This window comes from Erpetoichthys calabaricus, chromosome 1, assembly GCF_900747795.2.
Source record: "Erpetoichthys calabaricus chromosome 1, fErpCal1.3, whole genome shotgun sequence".
NCBI lineage: Eukaryota > Metazoa > Chordata > Cladistia > Polypteriformes > Polypteridae > Erpetoichthys > Erpetoichthys calabaricus.
This window is the reverse complement of record NC_041394.2, coordinates 243788233-243815791: the sequence shown is the minus strand read 5'-3', so window position 1 is coordinate 243815791 and position 27559 is coordinate 243788233. Positions and strand designations below refer to the sequence as shown.

Here is a 27559-nt window from a genome sequence, read left to right as displayed (position 1 = left end):
CTGGATGGGATATCAGTTCATTGCCGGCCACACTCATTATTTGCTGGCTTATTTGGAGTTGTTAATCAAACAATCACGCACATCTGTGGTTTATGGGAGGAAACCAGAACACACCCAGATAATCTACATAAAAACACAAAAATTTGTGTAAATGCAGCACACTGCACTTAGGCTGTGAAGAGGCAGCACTATAAAACACTGCATGACCAAGCTTCCTCATATTAACTCTTTGTGGGCTGAATATTTTTTACAAAAAAACAGTTTTCTAAAACGCAATGGCTTTGCACAGAAATCAACATAAAACGTCTGTTGCAGCATACTGTGGCTGTCAGTTTGCCAAGAATGTGCGGCAGGCAAGCTGCCAGACTATGTTCACCTGGCTGCACGGAGCAGCAGCAGCAGTCATGGTCACAGTGCATTGCAATGTGGTTATCATTGTTAAGTGGTAGTCCTCCCAGGTGAACAGTGCCATATTTTGTGTCAACTACATGAACCTGTTCAGCACCACAATTACCTGGGGATCAATTGGCTGAAGCTGCAAAACCTCATATTCATTTTTGAATGCTTGTATCAAAATCAGTGTCCGACAAGTCTTAGTCCAATTCAGAGAGAATAGGCAACACGTCCTCCATGGAGTATTTTGCTTTATGTTTTCGCTTTAATCTCTTGCCAGATGGCAGTGCCATTTTTGCCATTGTCTGCGCCTTACTACTCATGGGAGCTCTGGAAATCTTGGTCAAAACCAATGAAGCTAACTTTCCTTCTACCAATGAGAGTCTAACTAAAATGCAACGGTTGGTTTTGTCACAGTTTACAGCTGATTACCGATTATCGTCAGCCCCTCCTATTGACAAAAGTCGACATCAGCCCTAAAAGAGTTAAAATATGCATCTTTAAATTTTGTGATAGCATCCAATTTGTGAGTCGCCATATACAAACAAAGACTAAGCACATAACCAAAAATTATAACAAATAGTGTGGTATAAAAGGGATACGTATAAGGCAATATCATAAATCTATAATGATTTAAATTCCTTTAGAACCCTACAGAAAATCTGTTTGGCAATTGATAGTCCAATTTCTTAACAGGTTAACATTGAGCGGTGATATTTGTTGTGACTGTGAATTTTAGGTGATATTGATTAGTGCTGGTTCCTTACTGCCACATACTCCAGGGCTCAATCACTGGTTGGACAGTCTTCACATTTTCCTCTGTCTGTGTGGCTTTTTCTCTGGTTATTCCAGTTTTCATTCCAAAGACATGAGTGTTAGGTTAATTGGGTGATCTACAATTAGGGAATCCATTCCCGGGCATTTTTCATTCCCGGGAATTAAACTGCTGTAATTCCCGGGAAAACGGGAACAGCCAAGCTCGCATATATAGCGTGTAAAAGTGTAAAAATCGATCAAGAAATAACAGAGTTATAGTTGAAAATAATTAAGGAGGCGCCATTGCTGCAGTTTGCACTTCATCAGACAACAGCTTTGAACAGCAGCTTGAAATTGCAATGTGTCAGTCTGTTGCATCCGCATTATCTGTGCCAAGAAACTTGCCATCACAGAATGATGACAAGAAACTGGATGCATCAGTAAAAGCTGAAACGGCGGTGTTTCAGAGCAACGGCAATGCAGGCATTGTTTAGAACAAGTGTATCAGTATCTGATGACTGTGCCGCCTAGTTCAGTGGAGGCAGAGCGTATTTTCTTAGCGGCTGGCGACGCTGGACATGTTGTGCTTTCTACGCTCTTATTACTGCAACTAATTAGATACACGTACTTATATGACAGCAAGAACTGCTTGTAGATAAGGTTAGTCTTTTATTTGTGTCAACATATTGCAGTAGTTTTATTAAAAATAAGTGTCGTCGTTCTAAAACCATTCACAAGTGAGATGCCCATGCACTGTGTCATTCCCGGGCGCCCGGGATTCCCGGGAATGAAATGCGGGATTCCCGAAATCCCGGGAATGGATAAACCCATCCAGGAATGGATTCCCTATCTACAATGAGCCTGTATGTGTGATGTGTGCATTGTGATGGACTGGCACTCCATTGAGTGTTGTTTCTTTGTTTGTGCCTGACACTACCAAGACAAGTTCTGGCTCACAGTGTTCCTGAACTGTATTAAGACAGGGTCAATGATGGATGAATGGATGGATGGATGGATGCTTTCCTTCTGTAATCTGAGTACAACTCACCTTGACTGAGAAATGTGTCGTTCTCAATCTTACAGGTGCACTGAGGAAATGAGCTTTCACAAAGTGAGTTATCTTTTCCACTTAACTGACAGTAATAGTTTTTGGTTAAATTTCTGTTCACATGCATGGTTATTTTAGCAACAACACCCTAAAGAAGGCAGAAAACATCAGTCATTTTAACAAAAGAACAAGTGAAAATAATCAAAAAAAGCATTTATTATATTCTACAATGAATTACCGTGTCAGTTCGTAGCATCTTAAAGGATATTAGTTGTCTTGTGTCTTGCATAGGTCCTTCAACCATGGGTACCCAGTTGAAATTCTGGCATTCACTTTTAAACGAGCAGCTAAGATTTTTTAATATTAAAAACAAGTTGGAATTTTGAGCAAATGATATTCTAAGACATTTTACTAAAATATTTAAGCGCATACAGACAAGCCATAAATATAGCAGGAGCAATTAGGGAGAGATGGAAAAACTGCCTGGCATAGGACAGTGTCCTTCTAGTTTAGAATGTACATTTAGGATGGTCAAGGGTGGACCTCAAATAAAGTAAAGTCCATAGGAGCTGAGAATATGTTCCCTAACAGTCTGGTATAACAATAAAAACTGTACAATAGAGACTAAGATGCAAATGTACTTCATAATTAGCTTTGAAACAAAATGACTGCATTGAATGTTTAACAATCATTTAATTTTTGCTTGTTTTTATAATTTATAATTGAAACAGTACAGTAACAGTAAAAATTTTGAATGGATGTCAGATTAATTTTTGAACATACTGCCTCTGTTGGTTGTATGTTGGAATGTTTTCTGCCCTGACAGATAATAAGGGATGGCCACATACAGCGTTTCTAAACACTTAAAAGATATGTGTAGACTGAGAATTTTGATAATCTGACTAATGTACTTTAACTTCAAAATGTAATAGTTTTTACATTTCTTTTGTGTACACTGCGTTGTATTGTATTCTTTTTATTAATCCTGTGCATATCTCTTTTTCTTTCTTTGAATTTGTATTGCTTTGTTACTAAGACAACAAACAAGTCAATGTGCTTGCTGGTTTATGCCTTGATTGAGATACTCATGGCAGTGGCACTGACCTCCATGGGATTTACTAAAGGACACAGAAGGAAGAACAAGCTGCAGCCCCAGATGTTAAAAAAGAAACTGAGGTTGCTTTAAAAGATCACATGCATTAAAAAGTTAAATCATAGAAGAAATGGGCACATAACTCAAAATCTAAAATGTTATTATAGAATTATAAATTAAATATTTATAACATAAATTCACATATAATAATATAAAATGCATTAAATAAAAAAATGTTTCCTGCACTGGTTTCCTACATAATGCTATGGTTTTAATTGCAGAAATATACAGTATAATCTGCTATTTTATTATTGTGAAATCTATTACATTCTCTTTCTTCAACTGTGTGAATATTTTTTACAAATATAAACCTTTTAAAATGTTTATAATGCTGATAACTTATCCAAGTTTCAATGGGGTTAACTGACTTTTGAATTATTGTGGTTACCAACTCACATCCTGTTGTACATATAGACATCACTCCAATAATTCAATTCAATTTTGTTTATTTTTGTATTTGTGTATAATGTCTTTGCCTGAGTACAGGCTTAGAGGCTGTGAGAAGTTCACTTTTAAAAATGGAAATGCAAATTTTGCAAATTACTAATTGCATAATAAATACAAAGAAAAACACAGATATGTATAACCAGAAAGAGCAAACAAAGTACTTTGAAACTGATTATCATAAGAGGAGCACATCAATATCTGGCCATTACTTAATTGTTATACCTTGACCAATCAACAATAGAATGGAGAAAAACAAAATGTCCAGTAGGTAGTATCCCTGGAGAAAATAATACTCATCACAGTCCATGGTCAATAAGTGGTCTAATTGTGTCCATGAATCCCTAAAACATGTAAATTCATTGAAAACATACACTGTGACACCAACTTATCCCAATTCACGGGCATGGGGGACAAAAGCCCATCTCTGCATCTCTGGGTGCAAGCCCTGAGCATGGCAACAATTCATTGCAGGGACCACTTGCACCCACAGACAATCACTGGCCAATCTGGATTCATCAGTTAACTTAACCAGCACATCTTTGGTAATATGGGAGGAAAAATCAGAGGACCAGAAGAAAAATCCACACAGACACAGGGGAACCATGAAAATTCCATGAAGACAACGATCAGGCATGGCACTCAGTCCCAGGACATTGGATCTGAGAAGCAGCAGTTCCTGCACCAGCACTAATGCAACATCACTATCTTTGTACAGCAGAATCTATTGCCATGACTTTGATTAAAATCAATAGACTTCTAGATTTGATTATATTAGATGCATTTTACTAATCACAAATTGAAATTGAGAAACTCTAGCATTGTAAAGTACTAATAATTGTGCAAATTTTCATTTGGATTCAGTGATTTGTTTCTGAGTTATCATGTCCAGTGGCACCACACATCCCCACAAACAAATTGTCATGCTTGGGTCACAGATTTGCACAGAGACACAGGAAGTTATAGAAAAAAAAACAGGAACTTTATTCAAAGCACTGCAAACAAACATTTGTCTCTTTTCAAAAGTTTAAACGTGCTCCATGACAAGTCAAAGATGACAGTTCCGCCAGGAGCAGAGAATGTCAGAAAGAGAGAAAGAGAGAGAGAGAGAGAGAGAGAAGCAAAACAATCAATTCCAAAACTGATAGGTGCTGTACAAGGCTTCTAAGTAAGCAGAGTACCGCGCACAGAAGAAGGGTAAGGAGCAATGTGAAGGTAGACTGACAATTGTTTCAGGGGTTTTCCCAGGGGCGTCTGTGTCCTCTGAGGGTGTGATCAGCTCTCCCGCTTACACCCCCCTCCTCAGCTTTATTCACATTCTCGTGAATCAAGCGACTCTCTGTACCAGGTTCATACAGCCGTGATAATACGTCTGCGTTGACATGCTCAGAGCCTGGTCGATGCTTTACCGTAAAACTGTAAGGTTGTAATCCCAGAAACCATCTCATGAGACGAGAATTTGTATCTTTCTGATGGTATAACCATTGAAGACGAGCATGATCAGTTACCAAAGTGAAATTTCGACCCCATATGTAATAACGAAGCGTTTCAACAGCCCATCTAATCGCCAAGCATTCCTTCTCAATTGTCGAATAATTGCGTTCCCTAGGAAGTAATTTCCTACTCAAATATGTGATAGGGTGCTCTTCTCCATCAAAAATCTGACAGGACTGCGCCTACACCAAACTCACTTGCATCCGTTTGTAAGACAAAATCCTTTGAGAAATCGGGATTCTGCAGAACCGGATAAGTAGACAAAGCAGTTTTCAAATCACAGAAGGAACGTTCACAAATTTCTGTCCATAAAATAGGGTGGTTTCTCCTGCCTCTAGTAAGTTCTGAAAGAGGAGCGGCCCTATGTGCAAAGTTAGGGATGAACCTTCTGTAGTGACCAGCAAGCCCCAGAAAGGCGCATATCTGTTTCTGTGTTTTTGGTCGCGGGTAAGCAAGCATCTCTTCCACTTTCCTTAACTGTGGCCGAAGTAATGCCCTGCCCTTAGAATAACCTAAGTAATGAGTTTGAGACATACCCAATTTACATTTCTTTGGGTTAGCAGTAAGGCCAGCCTGTCTCAAGCTTTCAAGAACAGCTTGAAGTCGCTCCAAATGCGTTTGCCAATCATTGCTGAAAATCACGACATCATCAAGGTGCGCCCCGGAATATTCAGAATGAGGACGCAGGATCTGATTCATCATACGCTGGAAAGTTAGAGGTGCCCCATGAAGACCAAACGGGAGTCTCAGAAATTCATAAAGTTCTTCAGGAGTCACAAATGCTGTTTTCTCACAACTGCCAGCCTCTAGAGGCACCTGCCAATAACCCTTCGTGAGATCTAGCGTGGAGATATTGCTCGCCTGACCCAGTTTTTCCAACAGCTCGTCAACATGGGGCATCGGATAGGCATCAAATTTAGAGACCTTATTCAAGCGCCTGAAATCGATACAGAAGCGAACCGAACCGTCTTGCTTTGGGACTAATACGACCGGGCTGCACCAGTCACTTTTACTTTCACGTATTACACCTAATGTCAGCATCTTCTTGACTTCTTTGCGCACAATATTTCGTTGCGCTTCCGGAATCCGATATGGCTGCATCTGTACGCGAACATCAGGTTCAGTAGTGATTTTATGTTCTGCAAGGTTAGTCTTTCCTGGCAAGTCTGAAAAGATGTCAGTGTTCCATTCGATCAAAGTTAACAGTTCTGTCTTCTGTGAGTCAGTCAAATCGTTACCAATGGCAACATCAGTCTGAGAAACAGCAGCCAAGGAAGTGTAAACCCCTTGTCGGTCGTGCCATTCCTTCAAGAGATTAATGTGTAAAATCTGGAATGGTTTAAGCCGGCCTAGTATTCGAACCTTGTGATTTACTGGACCCATACGCTCCTCATTAATGGGGGGGGCCCTGCCATTTAGCTAGGAATTTGTGCGGGTCAGACGGAACCAGTACCAAAACACGATCACCATGTTTGAATTCACGGAGCTTACTGCGCCTATCGTAAAGACATTTCTGAGTTTCCTGCTCACACTGTTGATGCTCCACAGCAATAGAAGAAAGCTTAGAAATTCTATCTTGCAACGAAACTACCCAATCTGCAAAGCTCGGCCCAAGAGCTGTTGACTCGTTTCCTATCCATTCCTCTCGTACAACATCCAGGATACCTCTCGGGCGCTTGCCAAATAACAGCTCGAACAGACTCAAGCCAGTGGATGCCTGCGGGGATTCCCGCACAGCACACATAACAAAAGGCAGGACAGAGTCCCAAGAGGTAGGATCCTTATGAGCAACTCGCCTGACCATCTGTTTTAAAGTCTTGTTAAACCGTTCAGTCAAACCATGGTAAATAGTGGTACTCAATTTCTTAATAGCAAAGCTGTCACACAATTGTTTCATCACGTGAGAAGTAAAAGGTGTGTCCTGATCAGTTAAAATTTCTCTAGGGATGCCAATACAAGTTAAAATCCCATACAGAGCTTTGGCTACAGCAGAGGAGTTGGCATTTTTCAAAGCAGCCACCTCTGGATATCGTGATGCATAGTCAACCAACACCAGCAAATACTGGTACCCGTTTTTAGTCTTAGGTAAAGGGCCTACAATATCTAATCCCACCCGCTGAAAGGGGGGATTTCCAAAATAGGCATAGGACAAAGGGGAGCCCGAGGAGGCTTATAAGCGGAAACGATCTGATAGTCAGGACATGAAGTACAGAACCGTTCAACATCTTTTCCCATATTCAGCCAATAAAATCGTTTTGATAACCGCTCTCTGGTCTTATCAGCCCCCACGTGCCCTTCCAAGATGTGAGAGTGGGCCAGCTGCAAAAGAATTTCCCTATGCACTTCAGGTACAACTAGTTGTTCAATAAATTCCCCCATTAAATGGTCTGAAATCACTCTGAAAAGGCAACCGTCTTTTTCTAGAAAGTGTGGAGTTTTCAAGCCCCCGATATCACACTCTTGGTAATAAGAGTCATTGGCAGAGCGAGCCTGTTTAAATGCATATTCTAATGAGCTATCAGTATGCTACAAGCACACAAAATCCGACTGCTCGCTAGTACTCGGTTTGTGATTTGAGGCATTTGCAATCTGAGAAGATGTAGACGGGCCTGCCTGCCACTCTGGGAAATTGGGGGGGGGTGTCTCCCTCAGTCTCGCTGGAGAGATCGGGTTCAATATCTAATTGGGGCTCTAGATTATCCCCGACCACCACTAGTTTTCCTTTTTCTTCCCCCCACTAAGCTCAACAGGCGACTCAATGACCGGTGCCCAACATTTATTAATTAGTTTAGGAAAAAGGGCATTCCTCCTTCCTATGAGTAATGGCCAGGGGCAGGAGTCCGAAACGGAAGACCAAACTTTAAAGTGGCAACCCTTATAAGTCAAAGCAAGAAGCAATGTCTGATAGTCTTTAACATCACCATGTACACAACGTATCTTTACAGTCTCAGTGTCACTAAGGCATCTGTCATCAAGACAGTCCCGTCTGACAACACAAAGGTCACTGCCCGAGTCCAATAATGCTGAGATCTCTCGGTTCCCCAACTTCACCAAGATTAATAAGCCATCTTTTTTATTCGGAGAATAGGGAATATTTGAGCAACAAACCTCGGCCAATCCAGTTTCATTGATTGAGCTGGAGGCAAGCGACATTCTCTCGCCAAGTGTCCGGGTTGATCACACCGGAAACATCTTCGGTCAGCTCCACTGCCGAAATATCCCCTGCGACGTCCACGGCCTCCACGGCCTGCTCCTGTCTTCCCAGATATGGGCACCTCATCAACAACCGAATTCCCCGGAGGCCTTCCTGACCCCATTCGATTGTCAGGTCCTGCAGCTTGTCTTTGCTCTAGCCGTTGATCAAAGCGACGAGAATGTCCTGGACGCTCCTTTGTAGGTTGTGAAACAGCACCAAATCCACCGCTCTTTCTCCAAGCGGTCTGAGAACCTTCCAATCGTCTGGACATAATCGATAATGATTCCATATCATGACGCAGAAATTCATCTCGAAGAACTGCAGGTATCCCAGCCAGTAATATATTCATGACAACTTTCTCCACAATTCGCTCCACCACGTCTCCCTCAAACCAGCAATACACTTTATGAATCAAATCTTGAATTTGTGCACCGATGGGACCATTCATGTTTAGGTTCCAGTTGTTAAGTGCAAAAACCTTTAGCCAAAAAAGTCACACTCTTACGTAAAACAATTTGTTGCTTCAGGAAATCATAATCACCAAGCTTATCGCGAGGCACATTCCGTAAGGACAGTAGAGCATCCCCAGACAAAAAAGGTGTGATGATAACGGCCCAGTGTCGTTTGTCCCATCCCAATAAAGTCGCCACTTGTTCAAAGACTGAAAGGAACATCTCTGGGTTATCGGATGGACACATCTTCGTCAGCACATTCTTACAATTTTCAGGAAGAGGAGGCAAAGGGATGTACTGTCGACGGTTATGAACCGGGACATTCAGATCAGGGATAGGGGGCGGGATAGGGGGTGGAACTTCCTGAGTGATTTGAAATAACTCCTCGGCATCCATCTGTGCAACCACTCCTGGTACCACTTGTCATGCTTGGGTCACAGATTTGCACAGAGACACAGGAGGTTGTGAAAAAAAAAAACGGAACTTTATTCAAAGCACTGCAAACAAGCATTTGTCTCTTTTCAAAAGTTTAAACGTGCTCCATGACAAGTCAGAGATGACAGTTCCGCCAGGAGCAGAGAATGTCAGAGAGAGAGAGAGAGAGAAGCAAAACAATCAATTCCAAAACTGACAGGTGCTGTACAAAACTTTTAAGTAAGCGGAGTACCACACAAGTAAGAAGGGTAAGGAGCAATGTGAAGGTAGACTGTCAGCTGTTTCAGGGGTTTTTCCAGGGGTGTCTGTGTCCTCTGAGGGTGCGATCAGCCCTCCAGCTTACAAAATATAATGAAAAACAGTCAAATCCTATTTAAGGGTGCCTAAGAAATGTACACATCTTAAAAATTCAAGTTACAATTTTTGATTTTGTCACAATACTTATCTTCTTCTTTCAGCTGCTCCCGTTAGGGGTTGCCACAGCAGATCATCTTCTTCCATATCTTTCTGTCCTCAGCATCTTGTTCTGTTACACCCATCACCTGCAAGTCCTCTCTCACCACATCCATAAACCTTTGCTTAGGCCTTCTGCTTTTCCTCTTGCCTGGCAGCTCTATCCTTAGCATCCTTCTCCCAATATACCCAGCATCTCTCCTCTGTACATGTCCAAACCAATGCAATCTCACCTCTCTGACTTTGTCTCCCAACGGTCCAACTTCAGCTGACCCTCTAATGTACTCATTTCTAATCCTATCCATCCTCGTCACACCCAATGCAAATCTTAGCATCTTTAACTCCGCCACCTCCAGCTCTGTCTCCTGCTTTCTGGTTAGTGCCAACATCTCCAATCCATATAACATAGCTGGTCTCACTACTGTCCTGTACACCTTCCCTTTCACTCTTGTTGATACCCATCTGTCACAAATTACTCCTGACTCTCTTCTCCACCCATTCCACCCTGCTTGCACTCTCTTTTTCACCTCTCTTCCACAATCCCCATTACTCTGTACTGTTGATCCCAAGTATTTAAACTCATCTACCTATGCCAACTCTACTCCTTGCATCCTCACCATTCCACTGACCTCCCTCTCATTTACACACATGTATTCTGTCTTGTTCCTACTGACCTTCATTCCTCTCCTCTCCAGAGCATATCTCCACCTCTCCAGGGTCTCCTCAACCTGCTCCCTACTATCGCTACAGATCACAATGTCATCAGCAAACATCATAGTCCACAGGGACTCCTGTCTAATCTCGTCTGTCAACCTGTCCATCACCATTGCAAATAAGAAAGGGCTCAGTGCCAATCCCTGATATAATCCCACCTCCAACTTGAATGCATCCATCACTCCTCCCGCAGACCTCACCACAGTCACACTTCCCTCGCATATATCCTGTACAACTCTTACATACTTCTCTGCTACTCCCGACTTCCTCATACAATACCACAGCTCCTCTCGAGGCACCCTGTCATATGCTTTCTTCAGGTCCACAAAGACGCAATGCAACTCCTTCCGGCCTTCTCTATACTTCTCCATAAACATCCTCAGAGCAAACACTGCATCTGTGGTGCTCTTTCTTGGGATGAAACCACACTGCTGCTCACTAATCATCACCTCACTTCTTAACCTAGCTTCCACTACTCTTTCCCATAACTTCATGCTGTGGCTCATCAATGTTATTCCTCTGTAGTTACTGCAGTCCTGCACATCCCCCTTATTCTTAAATATCAGTACCAGTACACTTCTTCTCCACTCCTCAGGCATCCTCTCACTTTCCAAGATTCCATTAAACAAACTGGTTAAAAACTCCACTGCCATCTCTCCTAAACACCTCCATGTTTCCATAGGTATGTCATCTGGACCAACAGCCTTTCCATTTTTCATCCTCTTCATAGCTTTCCTTACTTCCTCCTTGCTAATCCATTGCACTTCCTGATTCACTATCTCCACATCATCCAACCTGTTCTCTCTCACGTTCTCTTCATTCACCAGCCTCTCAAAGTACTCTTTCCATCTGCTCAACACACTCTCCTCGCTTGTGAGTAAGTTTCCATCTTTATCCTTTATCACCCTTACCTGCTGCACATCTTTCCCAGCTCGGTCCCTCTGTCTTGCCAATTGGTACAGGTCATTTTCTCCCTCCTTAGTGTCCAACCTCTCATACAACTCATCATACGCCTTTTCTTTAGCCTTCGCCACCTCTCTCTTCACCTTATCTCCTTGTACTCTTGTCTACGTTCTGCATCTCTCTGACTATCCCACTTCTTCTTTGCCATCCTCTTCCTCTGTATGCTCTCCTGTATTTCCTCATTCCACCACCAGATTTCCTTTTCCTCCCTCCTCTTTCCAGATGTCATGCCAAGCACCCTTCTGCTGTCACCCTTACTACATCTGCTGTAGTTTCCCAGCTGTCTGGTAACTCTTCACTGCCACCCAGTGCCTGTCTCACCTTCTCCCTAAACTCAAACTTGCAGTCTTCCTTTTTCAACTTCCACCATTTGATCCTTGGCTCTGCCCTCACTCTCTTCCTCTTCTTGATCTCCAATGTCATACTACAAACAACCATCCTATGCTGCTCAACTACACTTTCCCCTGCCACCACTTTGCAGTCTTCAATCTCCTTCAGATTGACTCTTCTGCATAGGATTTAATCTACCTGTGTGCATCTTCCTCCACTCTTGTACGTAACCCTATGTTCCTCCCTCTTCTTAAAATACGTACAGTATACACCACAGCCATGTCCATCCTTTTGGCAAAATCCACTATTCTCTGACCTTCTTCATTCCTCTCCTTGACACCATACCTACCCATCACCTCCTCATCTCCTCTGTTCCCTTCACCAACATGTTCATTGAAATCTGCTCCAATCACCACTTTCTGTCCCTTGGGTACACTGTTCATCACTTCATCCAACTCACTCCAAAAATCTTCTTTCTCACCCATTGCATACCTAACTTGCGGGGCATATGCACCAACAACATTCATCATTACACCTCCAATTTCCAGCTTCATAATCATTACTCTGCCTGACACTCTTTTCATCTCCAAAACACTCTTGCCACACTGTACCTTCAGAATAGCCCCTACCCCATTTCTCCTCCCATCCACATCATGATAGAACAATTTGAATCTACCTCCGATCCATCTGGCCTTACTCCCCTTCCATTTAGTCTCTTGCATGTACAATATATCAACCTTCCTTCTTTCCATCATATCTGCTAACTCTCTCCCCTTACCAGTCATACTGCCAACATTCAAAGTTCCTACCCTCAGTTCCACTCTCTTTACTTTACTCCTCTCCTCCTACCTCCAGACACGTCTCCCCCCCTCTTCTTCTCCTTCTTCGGCCAACAGTAGCCCAATTTCCGCCAGCACCCTGTTGGCTAACAGCACTGGTGGCAGTCGTTGTTAAACCGGGGCTCGACCGATCCGGTATGGAAATTTGTATTGTTGTCTGCATATTGATTTGGCAAAATTTTACACCGGGTGCCCTTCCTGAGTTTTGACAACAGCAGGCCATTCTGCTTAACAAAGCTCATCAATCCTATCCAACACCCTTAGAATTAAGATCTGCAAACTCAGCTGTTTAACTCCAATCATATTTATTCACCATAAATGCATAAAGAAGGAGTCAATACTTGTCACATATTCAAAAGGCATAAAGTTTACAAGTTCCATTTATAGAAACAGCCATGCATATCATTTTATTTTCTTCCACAAATATAGCAAGATAGAGAACATCTAAACTTTTAAAAACAGCGCATGGTAAATTAAAAAGCAATTCTGTTGTAACATTAGTTTTGGTTCACAGTTTCTGTCACAGCTGCAGTTAGCAATGAATCTCTTGGTGAAATAGTAGTCCAATGCACCTTCTGTATAAATACTTTTAATTGGTATTTGATAAATTTACCAAATTGCATGCAAATATTTTAGTTTCAAAATACTTGTTTAAAATGAGACTGATCTGGTTCCCAATTGCTGTTTTCCCCAAAAAGTTAATCTTTTCTTCTAGGGCACCATTCAGTCCATGAGGGCCACTGATACTTTGTTAATTCCTGCATAAGGCTGATTACTGCTTAAATACCTTCTTATTTGTTAATGTAGATCTAATGCTCTTCAGAAGAATTATAATTTTAAATACACCCATCTCTGCTCACTCTGTGTTTTATGATATAATAAGACAAAGTACAAACTCTACAGCAGTAAACTTTAAAATGTACAAAGTTGTAAGGCTGTGAAATGGAAAAACAATTAAGAAATCAACATAATCTTTTACAGTAGTAAATGTAAAAAATAAATTCATTGTACAGACCTATTCTTAGGTGTGCACCATCCACAGAAGGGATCTTGTTGCTCCCAGCATTCTTTCAACGTTCCACCTCCACAATTTGCTACTTTAATTTTAGTAATCTACGAAATACAAAATAATAATGATTATTGCTTCTTTATCCATCACTGCTGATTGTACTGCAATGCCTTTATACTTTTCCATTTACTAAACTTACTTACAGCATGTCTTTTCAGGTAGCCTAGCATGCATTCAGAGATCACTGTATTAGGTACGCATTCTCATTAACAAAATGGCCTCCTTGATAGATAGATAGATAGATAGATAGATAGATAGATAGATAGATAGATAGATAGATAGATAGATAGATAGATAGATAGATAGATAGATAGATAGATAGATAGATAGACACTATAGTCTAAACATACACCAGAATGACTAAAAAAGAAGAAAATCATAAAGAAAGAAAAACTTCTGACTGGCAGTCACAGTTCCAGTGTGGCATTTTACAGATGTGTTGCTGTTGGTATAAATGAGCCCCAGAACATCTCTTGACGCGCTACTGCTGAAAAATGTGTTGGCTGAAAGCCATCAGTGTTATTCTGTCAGATAGAAGATGTGCAGCATTGTTGATAATGGCACTCAGTATTGTTTTAATTTTTTCTTTTGCTACGACCTCCAGGGGGTTCAGAATGTGTCAGAGTCTGTCTCTTTAAGCTTTTAATTTGCTGGGCATGTCTTGAAGTGATGTTACCAGCCCAGTACACCACAGCATAGAAAATTGCACTGGCCATCACAGAGTTATAGAAGGCGTGAAGTATGTCACGATCCACATTAAAGCAGTGCAGTATCCTGTGGAAAAATTTGCCTGCTCTGCCCTTTCTTACATAGTTCCTCTGTGTTATGAGACCAGTCCAACCTGTCATTGATGTGGACCCCCAAGTACATGTAACAGTGCACCATATCTACATCCACTCCCTAGACAATGAATGGACATAGAGGCACTTCGGTACTATGAAAGAACAATGATACCTTTGATATAAGCCAGAAACATGAAAGATAACATTTTGGAAAAATTCTGCAAGACTGTATGTTTTCATGGTCTCTCCTTGTCTAGGGGTGTCAAACTAATCACAATTGGTAAAATGGAACAAGCAAAAACTGCAAAATATTCTGAATTCAATTAAAAAAACCCTCACACAAATTCTATAATTACACTTTATATTTGTCCATCCATCCATTTTCCAGCCCACTGAATCTGAACACAGGGTCACGGGGGTCTGCTGGAGCCAATCCCAACCAACACAGGGCACAAGGCAGGAACCAATCCCGGGCAGGGTGCCAACCCACCGCAGGACACACATAAACACACCCATGGGCCAATTTAGAATCGCCAATCCACCTAACCTGCATGTCTTTGGACCGTGGGAGGAAACCGGAGCGCCCGGAGGAAACCCACGCAGACACGGCGAGAACATGCAAACTCCACGCAGGGAGGACCCAGGAAGCGAACCCAGGTCCCCAGGTCTCCCAACTGCGAGGCCACCGTGCCGCCCCACTTTATATTTGTTTCCTTGAAATTTGCTTAATATAAAAAAGACATAAATTTTAAACAATATGCAAGCTTGCAATAAAATTGTCAATTCAAATAGAAAAACTGACTTTGAACTGGACTGGCAGAGGCACTATACAGTAGATATAAGTGTTCTAATTGTTGCTAGGGTTTTAAATTAAGGTGTGCAGGGTATAATGAAAATAATCTAAGAACTTGCTGATTTGAGTCAACAGCTATTTCACTGAGTCCATTCAGGCAGTCCCCAAGAACATGGGGCTTCTTAATGCTAGTCGTTATCAGTAATTAGTGTTTACAAAGACATTAGCAAGAAAAGTAGAGGGGGAAATGTGTAACACTCAATAATAAACATTATTCTCCAAGAAATACTAATACAACATAACATAAATGCTCCACCTAACAAACAAAAACTTAAAACATTTTTCAAGGTATTACATATTGTACTCAAAGGCCTGTTTTAGCAGAAAAGCTTTTCTACCAGATATACTGTACTGTATCAATTCTCCTTTAAGTTTAGGTAATCAGTGATGGAGTACCTGATTTGCTGCAGCAGCATATATATACTTCTCACTGGATGGCCCCAAAACCATTTTTCTAAACACTGCTTTTTCTTCAGTAAATTCATGCAGAACAGTTTTCCACATAAAATGTAGCTTTTGGTCCATTACAAACTGAAAAACAAAACTTAACATTGAATAACTGTCACAATTTACATTAACCAATGTTGACATTATTTTTCATAGAATGACACTTGTTCTCTCAGCTGAACATATATTTTATGCATTAGCAAAATGTCACAAAACTCAAATATTATGGTGTTATTTCAGGACTGCACTTACATGCACTAAAACAACACCAACATTATATATTTTATATGCATATGGGTTAAAGGTTTTCATCCGAGACAACAGACGGACATTTAGACACATTTAAACACCTCCCATGATTGCTGTAAGATGCTGTAAATAGTAAACAAACTGTACAGATCCAGATAGGATAACCAACAATGTTATTCTGTCTCATTATGTAATGTGCACATTTCCCAGCATTGGTATCCTGTAACTGCATGTTGATCATGGCAGAACGTAAGTAATGGTTTCACCCAATGCACCCCATGATAGATCTTTGGCTTATCCTGGTTGCACCCCTCTTGCTAGAATTTCTATATCTCACAGAACACTTTAGAACAGGGGAGTCAAACTCAGATGTTAGAGGGCCACAGTGGCTGCAGGCAACCCAGCCACCTTGTTGAATTACAACCAGTTACTGCCACTAACACCACAGGTGTCTTGTCCTTTTGTAACTGACATCCTTTTTAAGACTATAATTGTTGCATCTTTCCTTAACCAGCTGTCAAACAATGCTCAGATGTAAAACAAGCCAACAGATAACCACCTAACTTTGGGGTCTCAATCTCAGTCCCTACAGGGCCATTACTTTTAGTTCTGATTTCTTAATTGGAATTCAATTCTTGCCAATAACGAACCACGTCATTTAACTCTGTGACCTTCTAGTGGTCTCATACAGTCACACCAGACATTTCTGAAACTGTTTTTTTTTCTGACAGCACAACTAAAATGTTTCTCAGACTTTCACTTTTTATTTCATAAAAGAAGCAATGTTTCTGAATCTTTAAAAGGAAGTCAATTAAAAGCAAACTAAGCATATTGCATTGGTAGAACTAATTTTAACTAATGAAGACAGCTGGGACGAAAACCTGTAACATATGCAGACCGCCAGGATCAGAGTGTGAGACCCCTTTAGAATGATCAATTTTAGGCTTTCAACAGTTCAAAAAGCACCACTGTCCCCATGCAATCCTGCTAGCTGCTGAGAGAGTCATACGTTCATCACACTGTAACAGACATGCTGTTAACAATCCATACTCATGCTCTTCAAGTTGAAATCGTTGCATCTTACAGATAGTATCTTACACAGAAGTGTAAACGGCTCAGGAAACACATTGCATTGGTTTTCCGGCACCCCTCCCCATATTAGCATGCACACTTATGCACACACTGTTAATACATTTGTTTACACTCATGTTTTAGAAGTTTTACGCTCATAATACTATGCAAACATATAATCCAATGGTCTTGAAAACTGATATCTGGTTGAAATTTTGGAAAAAGAATGAATTAACTTTGCCTTCACAGTCACTATTCTCACATTTTCATTTTTTTTAGAGCTATTTCACATATCACAAAGAACTACCTGACTAAACAGCAGGCCAGTATAGGGCCCGGGTAGGCCCACTCCCACCCAGTTTGATCATTGGCCCACTTTGTTTTACACCTTAGGTTTTTTATTTATTTTTTTTTATTTTTTACAAATGAAAATTAGCTTATATTGCATACATGCATTTTAATATATTATATATTTCACTTGATTAAAACATCAAATAATATACAGTAAACCTACACAACAAAATTGTTCATGTTATTTTGTCACTATAAGAGTTAATTTAATTCATAACTTAAGAAGGTTTAGAAAATAAAATTGAAAACATGTAACTTTATAATAGGCTATAATCTAGCAATGTTCACAATGTATTAGTTGTGTCAGTGTTCAGAGGGAAACATGAACAAGGCATGATAAGTGTCAACAAACAACTCAAGGTTTTACTAGAAAAGGGAAATGAACAAAATTACAATGTGTTCCAGAGTCTGATGTCAACACTGAAAATTTTATTTAGTCCCCAATGGTATATGAATACCTTGCCACTACGTTGTGCTAACTTTACTGATTGGTTTGCTGGTACTGCTGAGGGTGCTGAAGAATCTACAACCACTCCACCAGTAAATTTCAAAGGATCAACCAGTGTCACAGACATTTCTGATATTCACAAATCATCAACTCAATGGGCACTAAAATTTTCAAATTCTATTAGAGTCAGTGAGGTGCACAACTTTGTGAGATATTGGTACAGAATGATATAATACATGGCTGGGATACAGCATACCGAAAGATGCAATTTTTACATTTTGGTGATAATCTAATTGAGGACTTGTAAATTCAGAGACAGGAAAGGCATACATCAGGAACATTCAAAACACGAGTCATGTAAAACTCACAGGGCAGGGCGTTGTAAATAAACAAATTACAAGCAAACAGTAATCCTTTTGTATAACCCAGCAACAGGGGATGCACAAACCAGTGTGTTTCTTCGTGCCGGTCCCAAGCCTGGATAAATAGGGAGGGTTACGTCAGGAAGGGCATTGTGACGATGCGGGTTTGCTGCATGCTCCCGTCTGCTGTCCGGGAGCCCTTAACCCAACACCGTTGGTAATGTTACCGTACCGATGAGCTAAGCAGTGAGGCAACAACATAGCAAGGGGATGGTGCAAAAGTGTCAAGTGCTTTTATTTAAAAACAACAACAAAACAATGTCCAAATTAATAAATGCAGTGCTTCCAAAAAGTCTTCATTAAACAAATAATTCATTAAACAAAACGTGGAGGTAAAAATCAATAAATAGAAAAACAACTAATCCTTTAAAACGAGGTTAAAACACAATGCTGGAAGCAGTACTTTAAAAACACAATTCAGAGCCCAGTGCTTCTTTTACCCTGGCATCTCTCCCACTTCTCTCGTTTGGGCCCCGCAACAGGAGAGTCGCCCTCTCAGCAGCTGACCTTTTCTCCGCTCAACTGGTCTGGAGGCCTCCCGATCCCTGGTTTCGGTCGCGCACTCAACCCAGGGCAAGGCTTGGTTTCCTTGACGACCAGGACCCTCACATCAAGGATTTCACCCACCAAGCCTCCCGACTCCCTCTGCCTTCCTGGCCTTACGTGGCCAGTCGTCCTTCTGCCGGTCACTCCTGTTCCTTACTACAATGCTCAACGGGAGTGAATGCTTTCTTCTGCCCCCACCAAGTGTTGGCCAAACACCCTTTTTGGGGTTCACCTTCCAGCTGCCTGTCTGCAAGCCTGCACACGCTCGCTCGTTCTCTCTCTCGCTCACTCACACCGGCTCTCACACCACCCTGCTTCCTGCTCTCCAGCAACCTCCGTCTTTCTTTCTTTTTCCTTTTTCATTTTTTCCTCCTCTAGCCTGCTTGCGCTTCTATGTATGAAGGGGAACATGATAGTCGAGGCAATCAGCAGCTCCTGGGAACAATTACAGATGTGGACTGCTTCTCACCTGAGCACTTAGGTGAGAAACACCCACACCACGAACTCCTCAGGAACCGCGTCGGCCACACACCACCACGCCCCCTCGCTAAGCCGTGAGTGTGGTGATTATTTATTTTAAAAACGGGCCTTTGATGGGAGCTGTGGACCCGCTATACCACAGGCATCCGGTGTAAAATTTTGCCAAATCAACATGCGGACAGCAATACAAATTTCCATACCGGATCGTCAAGCCCCGGGTTAACAATGACCGCCACCAGTACTGTTAGTCAACAGGGTGTTGGCAGAAATTGGGCTACTGTTCACCGAAGAAGAAGAATAAGAAAAAGAAGAAGAGGGGGGAGACATGTCCGGAGGCAGGAGGAGAGGAAGAAGGTAAAGAGAGTTGAACTGAGGGTAGGAACTTTGAATGTTGGCAGGATGACTGGTAAGGTGAGAGAGTTAGCCGATATGATGGAGAGAAGGAAGGTTGATATATTGTACGTGCAAGAGGCTAAATGGAAGGGGAGTAAGGCCAGGTGGATAGGAGGTGGCTTCAAATTGTTCTATCATGGTGTGGATAGGAGAAGAAATGGAGTAGGGGTTATTCTGAAGGAACAGTATGTCAAGAGTGTTTTGGAGGTGAAAAGAGTGTCAGACAGAGTAATGATTATGAAGCTGGAAATTGGAGGTGTGATGATGAATGTTGTTGGTGCATATGCCCCGAAATATGGGTGTGCAATGGATGAGAAGGAAGATTTTTGGAGTGAGTTGGATGAAGTGATGAACAGTGTACCCAAGGGACAGGAAGTGGTGATTGGAGCAGATTTCAATGAACATGTTGGTGAAGGGAACAGAGGAGATGAGGAGGTGATGGGTTGGTATGGTGTCAAGGAGAGGAATGAAGATGGTCAGAGGATAGTGGATTTTGCCAAAAGGATGGACATGGCTGTGGTGAATACGTATTTTAAGAAGAGGGAGGAACATAGGGTTACATACAAGAGTGGAGGAAGATGCACACAGGTAGATTACATCCTTTGCAGAAGAGTCAATCTGAAGGAGATTGAAGACTGCAAAGTGGTGGCAGGGAAAGTGTAGTTAAGCAGCATAGGATGGTGGTCTGTAGAATGATGTTGGAGATCAAGAAGAGGAAGAGAGTGAGGGCAGAGCCGAGGATCAAATGGTGGAAGTTGAAAAAGGAAGACTGCAAGGTTGAATTTAGGGAGGAGGTGAGACAGGCACTGGGTGGTAGTAAAGAGTTACCAGACAGTTGGGAAACAACAGCAGATATAGTAAGGGTGACAGTAAGAAGGGTGCTTGGCATGACATCTGGACAGAGGAAGGAGGAAGAGGAAACCTGGTGGAGGAATGGGGAAGTACAGGAGAGTATACAGAAAAAGAGGATGGCAAAGAAGAAGTGGGATAGTCAGAGAAATGCAGAAAGTTGACAAGAGTACAAGGAGATAAGGCGCAAGGTGAAGAGAGAGGTGGTGAAGGCTAAAGAAAAGGCGTATGATGAGTTGTATGAGAGGTTGGACACTAAGGAGGGAGAAAATGACCTGTATCTACTGGCTAGACAGAGGGACCAAGCTGGGAAAGATGTGCAGCAGGTAAGGGTAATAAAGGATAAAGATGGAAACGTACTAATAAGCGAGGAGAGTGTGTTGAGCAGATGGAAAGAGTACTTTGAGAGGCTGATGAATGAAGAGAACGAGAGAGAGAAGAGGTTGGATGATGTGGAGATAGTGAATCAGGAAGTGAAACGGATTAGCAAGGAGGAAGTAAGGACAGCAATGAAGAGGATGAAGAATGGAAAAGCTGTTGGTCCAGATGACATACCTGTGGAAGCATGGAGATGTTTAAGAGAGATGGCACTGGAGTTTTTAACCAGTTTGTTTAATGGAATCTTGGAAAGTGAGAGGATGCCTGAGGAGTGGAAAAGAAGTGTATTGGTGCTGATATTTAAGAATAGGGGGGATGTGCAGGACTGTAGTACCTCCAGGGGGATAAAGTTGATGAGCCACAGCATGAAATTATGGGAAAAAGTAGTGAAAGCAAGGAAGTGAGGTGATGATTAGTGAGCAGCAGTATGGTTTCATGCCAAGAAAGAGCACCACAGATGCGATGTTTGCTCTGAGGATGTTGATAGACAAGTACAGAGAAGGCCAGAAGGAGTTGCACTGCGTCTTTGTGGACCTGGAGAAAGCATATGACACTGTGCCTCGAGAGAAGTTGTGGTATTGGTCGAGGAAGTTGGGAGTGGCAGAGAAGTATGTAAGAGTTGTACAGGATATGCACGAGGGAAGTGTGACAGTGGTGAGGTCTGCGGTAAGAGAGACAGCTGCATTCAAGGTGCAGGTGGGATTACATCAGGGATCGGTTGTGAGCCCTTTTTTATTTGGAATGGTGATGGACAGGTTGACAGACGAAATTAGACAGGAGTCCCCGTGGACTATGATGTTTGCTGATGACATTGTGATCTGTAGCGATAGTAGGGAGCAGGTTGAGGAGACCCTGGAGAGGTGGAGATATGCTCTGGAGAGGAGAGGAATGGAGGTCAGTAGGAACAAGACAGAATACATGTGTGTAAATGAGACGGAGGTCAGTGGAATGGTGAGGATGCAAGGAGTAGAGTTGGCAAAGGTGGATGAGTTTAAATACTTGGGATGAACAGTATAGCGTAATGGGGATTGTGGAAGAGAGGTGAAAAAGAGTGCAGGCAGGGTGGAATGGGTGGAGAAGAGTGTCAGGAATGATTTGTGACAGATGGATATCAGCAAGAATGAAAGGGAATGTCTACAGGACGGTAGTGAGACCAGCTATGTTATATAGACTAGAGACGGTGGCACTAACCAGAAAGCAGGAGACAGAGCTGGAGGTGGCAGAGTTAAAGATGCTAAGATTTGCATTGGGTGTGATGAGGATGGATAGGATTAGAAATGACATTAAAGGGTCAGCTTAAGTTGGACGGTTGGGAGACAAAGTCAGAGAGGCGAGATTGCGTTGGTTTGGACATGTGCAGAGGAGAGATGCTGAGTATATTGGGAGAAGGATGCTAAGGATAGAGCTGTCAGGTAAGAGAAAAAGAGGAAGACCTAAGCGAAGGTTTATGGATGTGGTGAGAGAGGACATGCAGGTGATGGGTGTAACAGAACAAGATGCAGAGGACAGAAAGATATGGAAGAAGATGATCCGCTGTGGCAATCCCTAACGGGAGCAGCCGAAAGAAGAAGAAGAAGAAGTAATCCTTTTGTCTGATGTTATATAATGCTACTGGTAAAAATTATAATGGATATTATTTAGGCATTTGTGCCTTGCAATAGACTGGTATCATGTATGTAGCATGCAAAAGGTAGGCAGTCAGATTCACTTTAAATCCTTTTACAGATTGTTAAACTAGTGTTAACAGATACTATTCAAACTAGATGCACAAAAAATCAAATAAGCATAACCCATCTTTTCATATAGTTCTGATGCTGCTACTATGAAACAATCAATTACACTGAAAGTGTAATTTCAGTTATAATAATCAATTTACTACTGCCTTTAACCAGATAAAAATATGGGCACTATGCAACTGAAAATAAGGAATTAATTGATAAGTACAGTATATTAAACAGCTATAATATGACACACAGAACAATTAATACAGTAATAAAACTACAACCTGCAACTTAATCAGAATATTCAGCAGAATTCATTGCTATAGGAAGGAATACTCAAAATTTTCCAAATTATGGATATTTCAGATGCAGTAACATTAAATGATAACTGACACTGTTTTATAAAGTATCCAACAACCATCTTTGAATAAAATTAGAGGCACCTTTCTGGACAGTGACTCAAGTAACACTAAACTTTGCCCATGAGTAAACTGCTCAATTGGGAATTTTAAAATATCTAATATTAATTGCACTTAAGTATCAAAAGTACAAGTAAATGTGGGTTCTAATCCTGTTTTTAATAGCCAAAAGCATTTTTACAAAGTAAAATATTTTGCATATAAGTTGTATTAGTAAAGTATGAGTCAAGTAACTGTAAGCTGAAGCAGAGCATACATCTTAATGATTGTGTCCTAATTGAGTGGGGCAGGTGCTAATACAGTAGGAGAGGCGTGCTTAAATCCCCTTTCGTAAAGTGAATTTTAATAACATAACTAACTAATTACAATTAATTTTAAATGGAAAACATTTTTAAGCAATCCCTGGCCCTAAAAATGATGCTCTAATAACACCAAAGTACATGTATATTTACAGATTAAATTTAATAATAACATTAGTCATCAAAGCAAACACTAATAAAACATTGCACTTAAATTAAATAATGTTTAATAAAGCACTTTGCCTAAACATTTTCCAGTTTCACAATTAAAGGAATTGCCTTTTGGCTTTGCTTGGGCTTTTTCAACTAGTTCATTATTAGTTTTGCAGCAGGTCCATGATAGCCAGGATAACATAATAAAATGTGTTTTATGTCTCTTTTGTTCATTCTTTGATTTATGTTGATTATGTTAATGTTACCATTTTTTATTAAATGCATTATTTGCTTCTGATTTTGTATATGTTGTAATAAGAAAGAGTCTCCAGACATCATAAAGATTTGGGGCAGCCACCCGTATATTATTTCCCAGCTGCAAAAGTTTTTGAAATATTTGAAAAGAGATGTTCAGAAGTCTGAGTCCAAAACAGAACTGAATATTTGGAGGTAAGATGGCGGTTTTAAGGGCTGGTGAAGGAAATTATGTCATCAAGGCTGGAACCGGAAGTGACATCATCAGAGGTACCGGAGCCAGAAGTGACATCATCAGAGGTGCGGGAATCCCGCGAGATTTCCCGGGAATGGTCTGCAAGAAACTGAGAGAGACAGTCAGCACACTTTGCCACCCCCTGGTCTGGTGTACTATTACAGTTACCCAGGCCCTTTAGCTGTCTCCTAATCGCACGTGTGTGACAATGTGTATGTCCTGCCTGTGCTATGTTCCATTTATTTTGTGGGTGGTCCATCATGAGGTGCCCCATCTACCAATCACAGCCAAAAACTCTCCCACAGTTCCTGACAGTTCATTTTGAATGTGCCTGAAAGTGGTAAGTTTACTTGTGTTTTGCTGAGCTTATTGTGACAATGGATTGTTTGCCCTCTTGCTCTAGTTTTAACTTCACCTTTGGATTGTGTTTTTAGAACATTGTTTACATGGGAATGCCTTGCTGGTAAATCATTTATGCTTTATGCGCTATTCAGAGTTTCTTAGTGAGACAGATTAGTTTTGTGATAATAAATCTTTCCTTTCCTATAAAGACTCTGTGTTTGCCCTTATTACTAGCCAGGGGTTGACAGTGATATCCCCCACTACTGGGCAGTTTTGGAAGTAGTATTTTGAAACTTATTGAAAGTATACTTAAGTGTATGCTCCATTTATTTAGCTGAGGGTCCCTCAAGAGGCAGGGCTACCTGCCAGTCACCACCAGGAACTGCACTCTGTTCTATAAATCCAGTGGATCTCCCAGAGTTCCTAACAGTTCATTTTGAACATGCCTGGGAGTAGTGAATTTACTTGTGTTTTGCTATGCTTATTGAGATTACGGATTTTTTACAGATTTTTATTACTAGCCAGAGTTTGACAGCGATATCCCCCTCTAGTGAGCATCTTCTGGAAATGCTTTTGGAACTTATTCAAACTTATGTGCTTTGGGACTCCTAGTCCATGACAACACAGTACAGTAATCCCTCGTTACTTCGCGGTTCACTTTTCGCGGATTCACGACTTCGCGGATTTTATATGTAAGCATATCTAAATATATAACGCAGATTTTTCGCTGCTTCCCGGGTTTCTGCAGACAATGCGTCTTTTTACTTCTGGTATTTGCTTCCTCAGTTGGTTTGCCCAGTTGATTTCATACAAGAGATGCTATTGGCGGATGGCTGAGAAGCTACCCAATCAGAGCAAGCAGTTAAGTTCCTGTGTGCTGCTGATTGGCTCAGCGACGGAGTGCTGCATTAACCAGGAAGTCTCATCTCACTCATTCAACATTAACGTGCTCTTGCTACTGCATTCAGGGGATTATCACCTTCAATCGTCATCATTTTTACTGCGCAGCATATTCATCACCATCATCACGTCATATATAGCTACGTGTACTTCGCTATACAGTAAGTGTAAACTTATCTACCGATTTCATATTGCTTAGCAGTTGTCCCTGTTATTAATAGAGTAAAGGGTGGGTTGTAAACAATACAGGGAGGGTTTAAAAACATCCAAATACACATTAAATAATTAAATAAATATGGTGTCCCTACTTCGCGGAAATTCAGTTATCGCGGTCGGCCTTGGAATCTATCTCCCGCGATAAGTGAGGGTTACTGTATGTGAATGCACAAGTACACCTCACCACAGTCTGTTGATCAGCCCAGACCTGTTTGGCAGGCTGCTTTGAGGACAATGTCTAAAGAGAGCAGCAGCATCTGTGGAAATAAATGAAACTGGGCACATCTATCTCATTTATAATTGTCCAAAATGTCTCCAGGACAAAATCCAACTTGCAAACGTTGCAATCGCGCTCCAGTCTCATTGGGCCATATGTTTTAGGTGTGCCAAATTAACATCATTCTAGACCAAAATCTTTAAATGCCTATCAGACACAGCCTTGGTGTCACAATCACTCCTAATTCATTAACAGCTGTGTTTGGCATACTCCCAGATGGGCCTAACACTAGAATCCCTGAAGCCTACGAAAAACATTGTAATCGTGGGCCACCTTAAATTCCTTCACACCTCTCCATCAGCATCTTTGTTTTGCAAATGTGTCAACCGGCACTGGCAGCAGGCAGGCTGCTATCCCATCACCTGATGCAGCTGAAGTCAGACGCAAAATTTTCAGAGCTCAAATCTGTTTATCTGGGTGTGAGGTGTCTGTAATTGTATAGGGTAAACAATATATCATTATTTGGAATAGATGAATTTCATGGGTGTTCCACATCTACAACAATCGGGGTAAAAGTCGGATGGCAAGTAAGGTTGAACACATAACTAAAACAGAAATGTTTCTCATGTTATAGTAATAATTGTCAAAATGCTGACGTGAAGTCTATAATGTGTGAACACTGAAGCCCAAACATCAAATAAACACTTTCACAAAAGGTATACCAAAACAATTGTGCTTTTATTCAAGAATAATACCAAAGAGAAAGAAACTATTCAATTTATATGTTGCTGTCAATGTGCAAAAACCGAAGCACAAATATCAATCTACATAACCTAAAAAATGTTGCTTGGCTGGTGTAGAGATAAGAACTGTTGCCTCATAATCAAGAGGTTGCGTGTTCAAGCCCAGGTACTACCCGCATTTACTGTTTTGAGTAGTGAGCTGTTGTTATTATTACGATTACATAATAAAAACATACATTTGATTTGAGTCTGTAACAGCCGTTGTAAATTCTAGTGTTAAAGTGGAGATGGACAAAGAAACTGTAATTGCCTTTACTTCACTATTAGCACATAGACTTATCTTGTTCAACTGGAAGAATCTTAGCCCATCTCTTTAAAGTCAGTAGGATACGGATGTTATATACTATTTGAAATTGGAAAATTCTCTTCCCTCTTTTCTACTCTTCAAGTTTTACTCTGGCTGTTGGCCATCCTCTCTTTCTCTGAGGTGGGGGTTGAATTGAATTTAGTTTTGTTAAGTTTGACTTGTCTGTATGAAATGTTTCTTGCTTTTAATAAATTCAATAAAAATAAAAAATAAATAAATAAAATGGGCTCCTTATTCTTAAGCCGTGGATCTGCCCTTCTGTTTTGTCTTGGTAGGGTATTATATTACTCTGCTTTCCCCTTTTGTATTATTAACATTTAGCCTTTGTCAGAATGCCTCAAATCTCACAGACTTACCACTGTTTATAAGGTACTGTACCATATAACTTCTCCTCACCTTCCCTTCTACATGTATAACCTCAGGCAATTAGATGTAGTAAAAGACAAGCAGGAATTAAGTTTCAATTTAAATAATGTATTATTGATAATATTCATAAATAATAACAATATGCAAAGTACATTTGAATATTAGCAAACATACAACTTGATAAATGGTGATGTGTAGCTTTAGGTGGCATACAGACTTGTTAGTTACTTAAAATGTCTCTAGTTAAGGCATCATTTGTGGTCAGCTTTCTTCAGAACAGGCCACATGCCTGTCTCAATATGGCTGCTGAGCTGTGCT

At 41.0% G+C, this 27559-nt stretch overlaps 1 protein-coding gene across 1 annotated transcript in view; it reads right to left on the bottom strand.

The window, feature by feature from the left end:
- The window catches only part of plxnc1 (plexin C1), a 175217-nt gene that overhangs the window by 76851 nt on the left and 70807 nt on the right, over positions 1 to 27559 (bottom strand). Inside the window, exons 4-7 of the mRNA XM_051931202.1 lie at positions 15771 to 15905; positions 13686 to 13783; positions 2436 to 2544; positions 2198 to 2345 (exon numbers count right to left, since the gene is read on the bottom strand). Of these exons, the coding sequence (XP_051787162.1) occupies positions 2198 to 2345; positions 2436 to 2544; positions 13686 to 13783; positions 15771 to 15905 (490 nt within the window). The remainder of the gene's footprint in view (positions 1 to 2197; positions 2346 to 2435; positions 2545 to 13685; positions 13784 to 15770; positions 15906 to 27559) is intronic.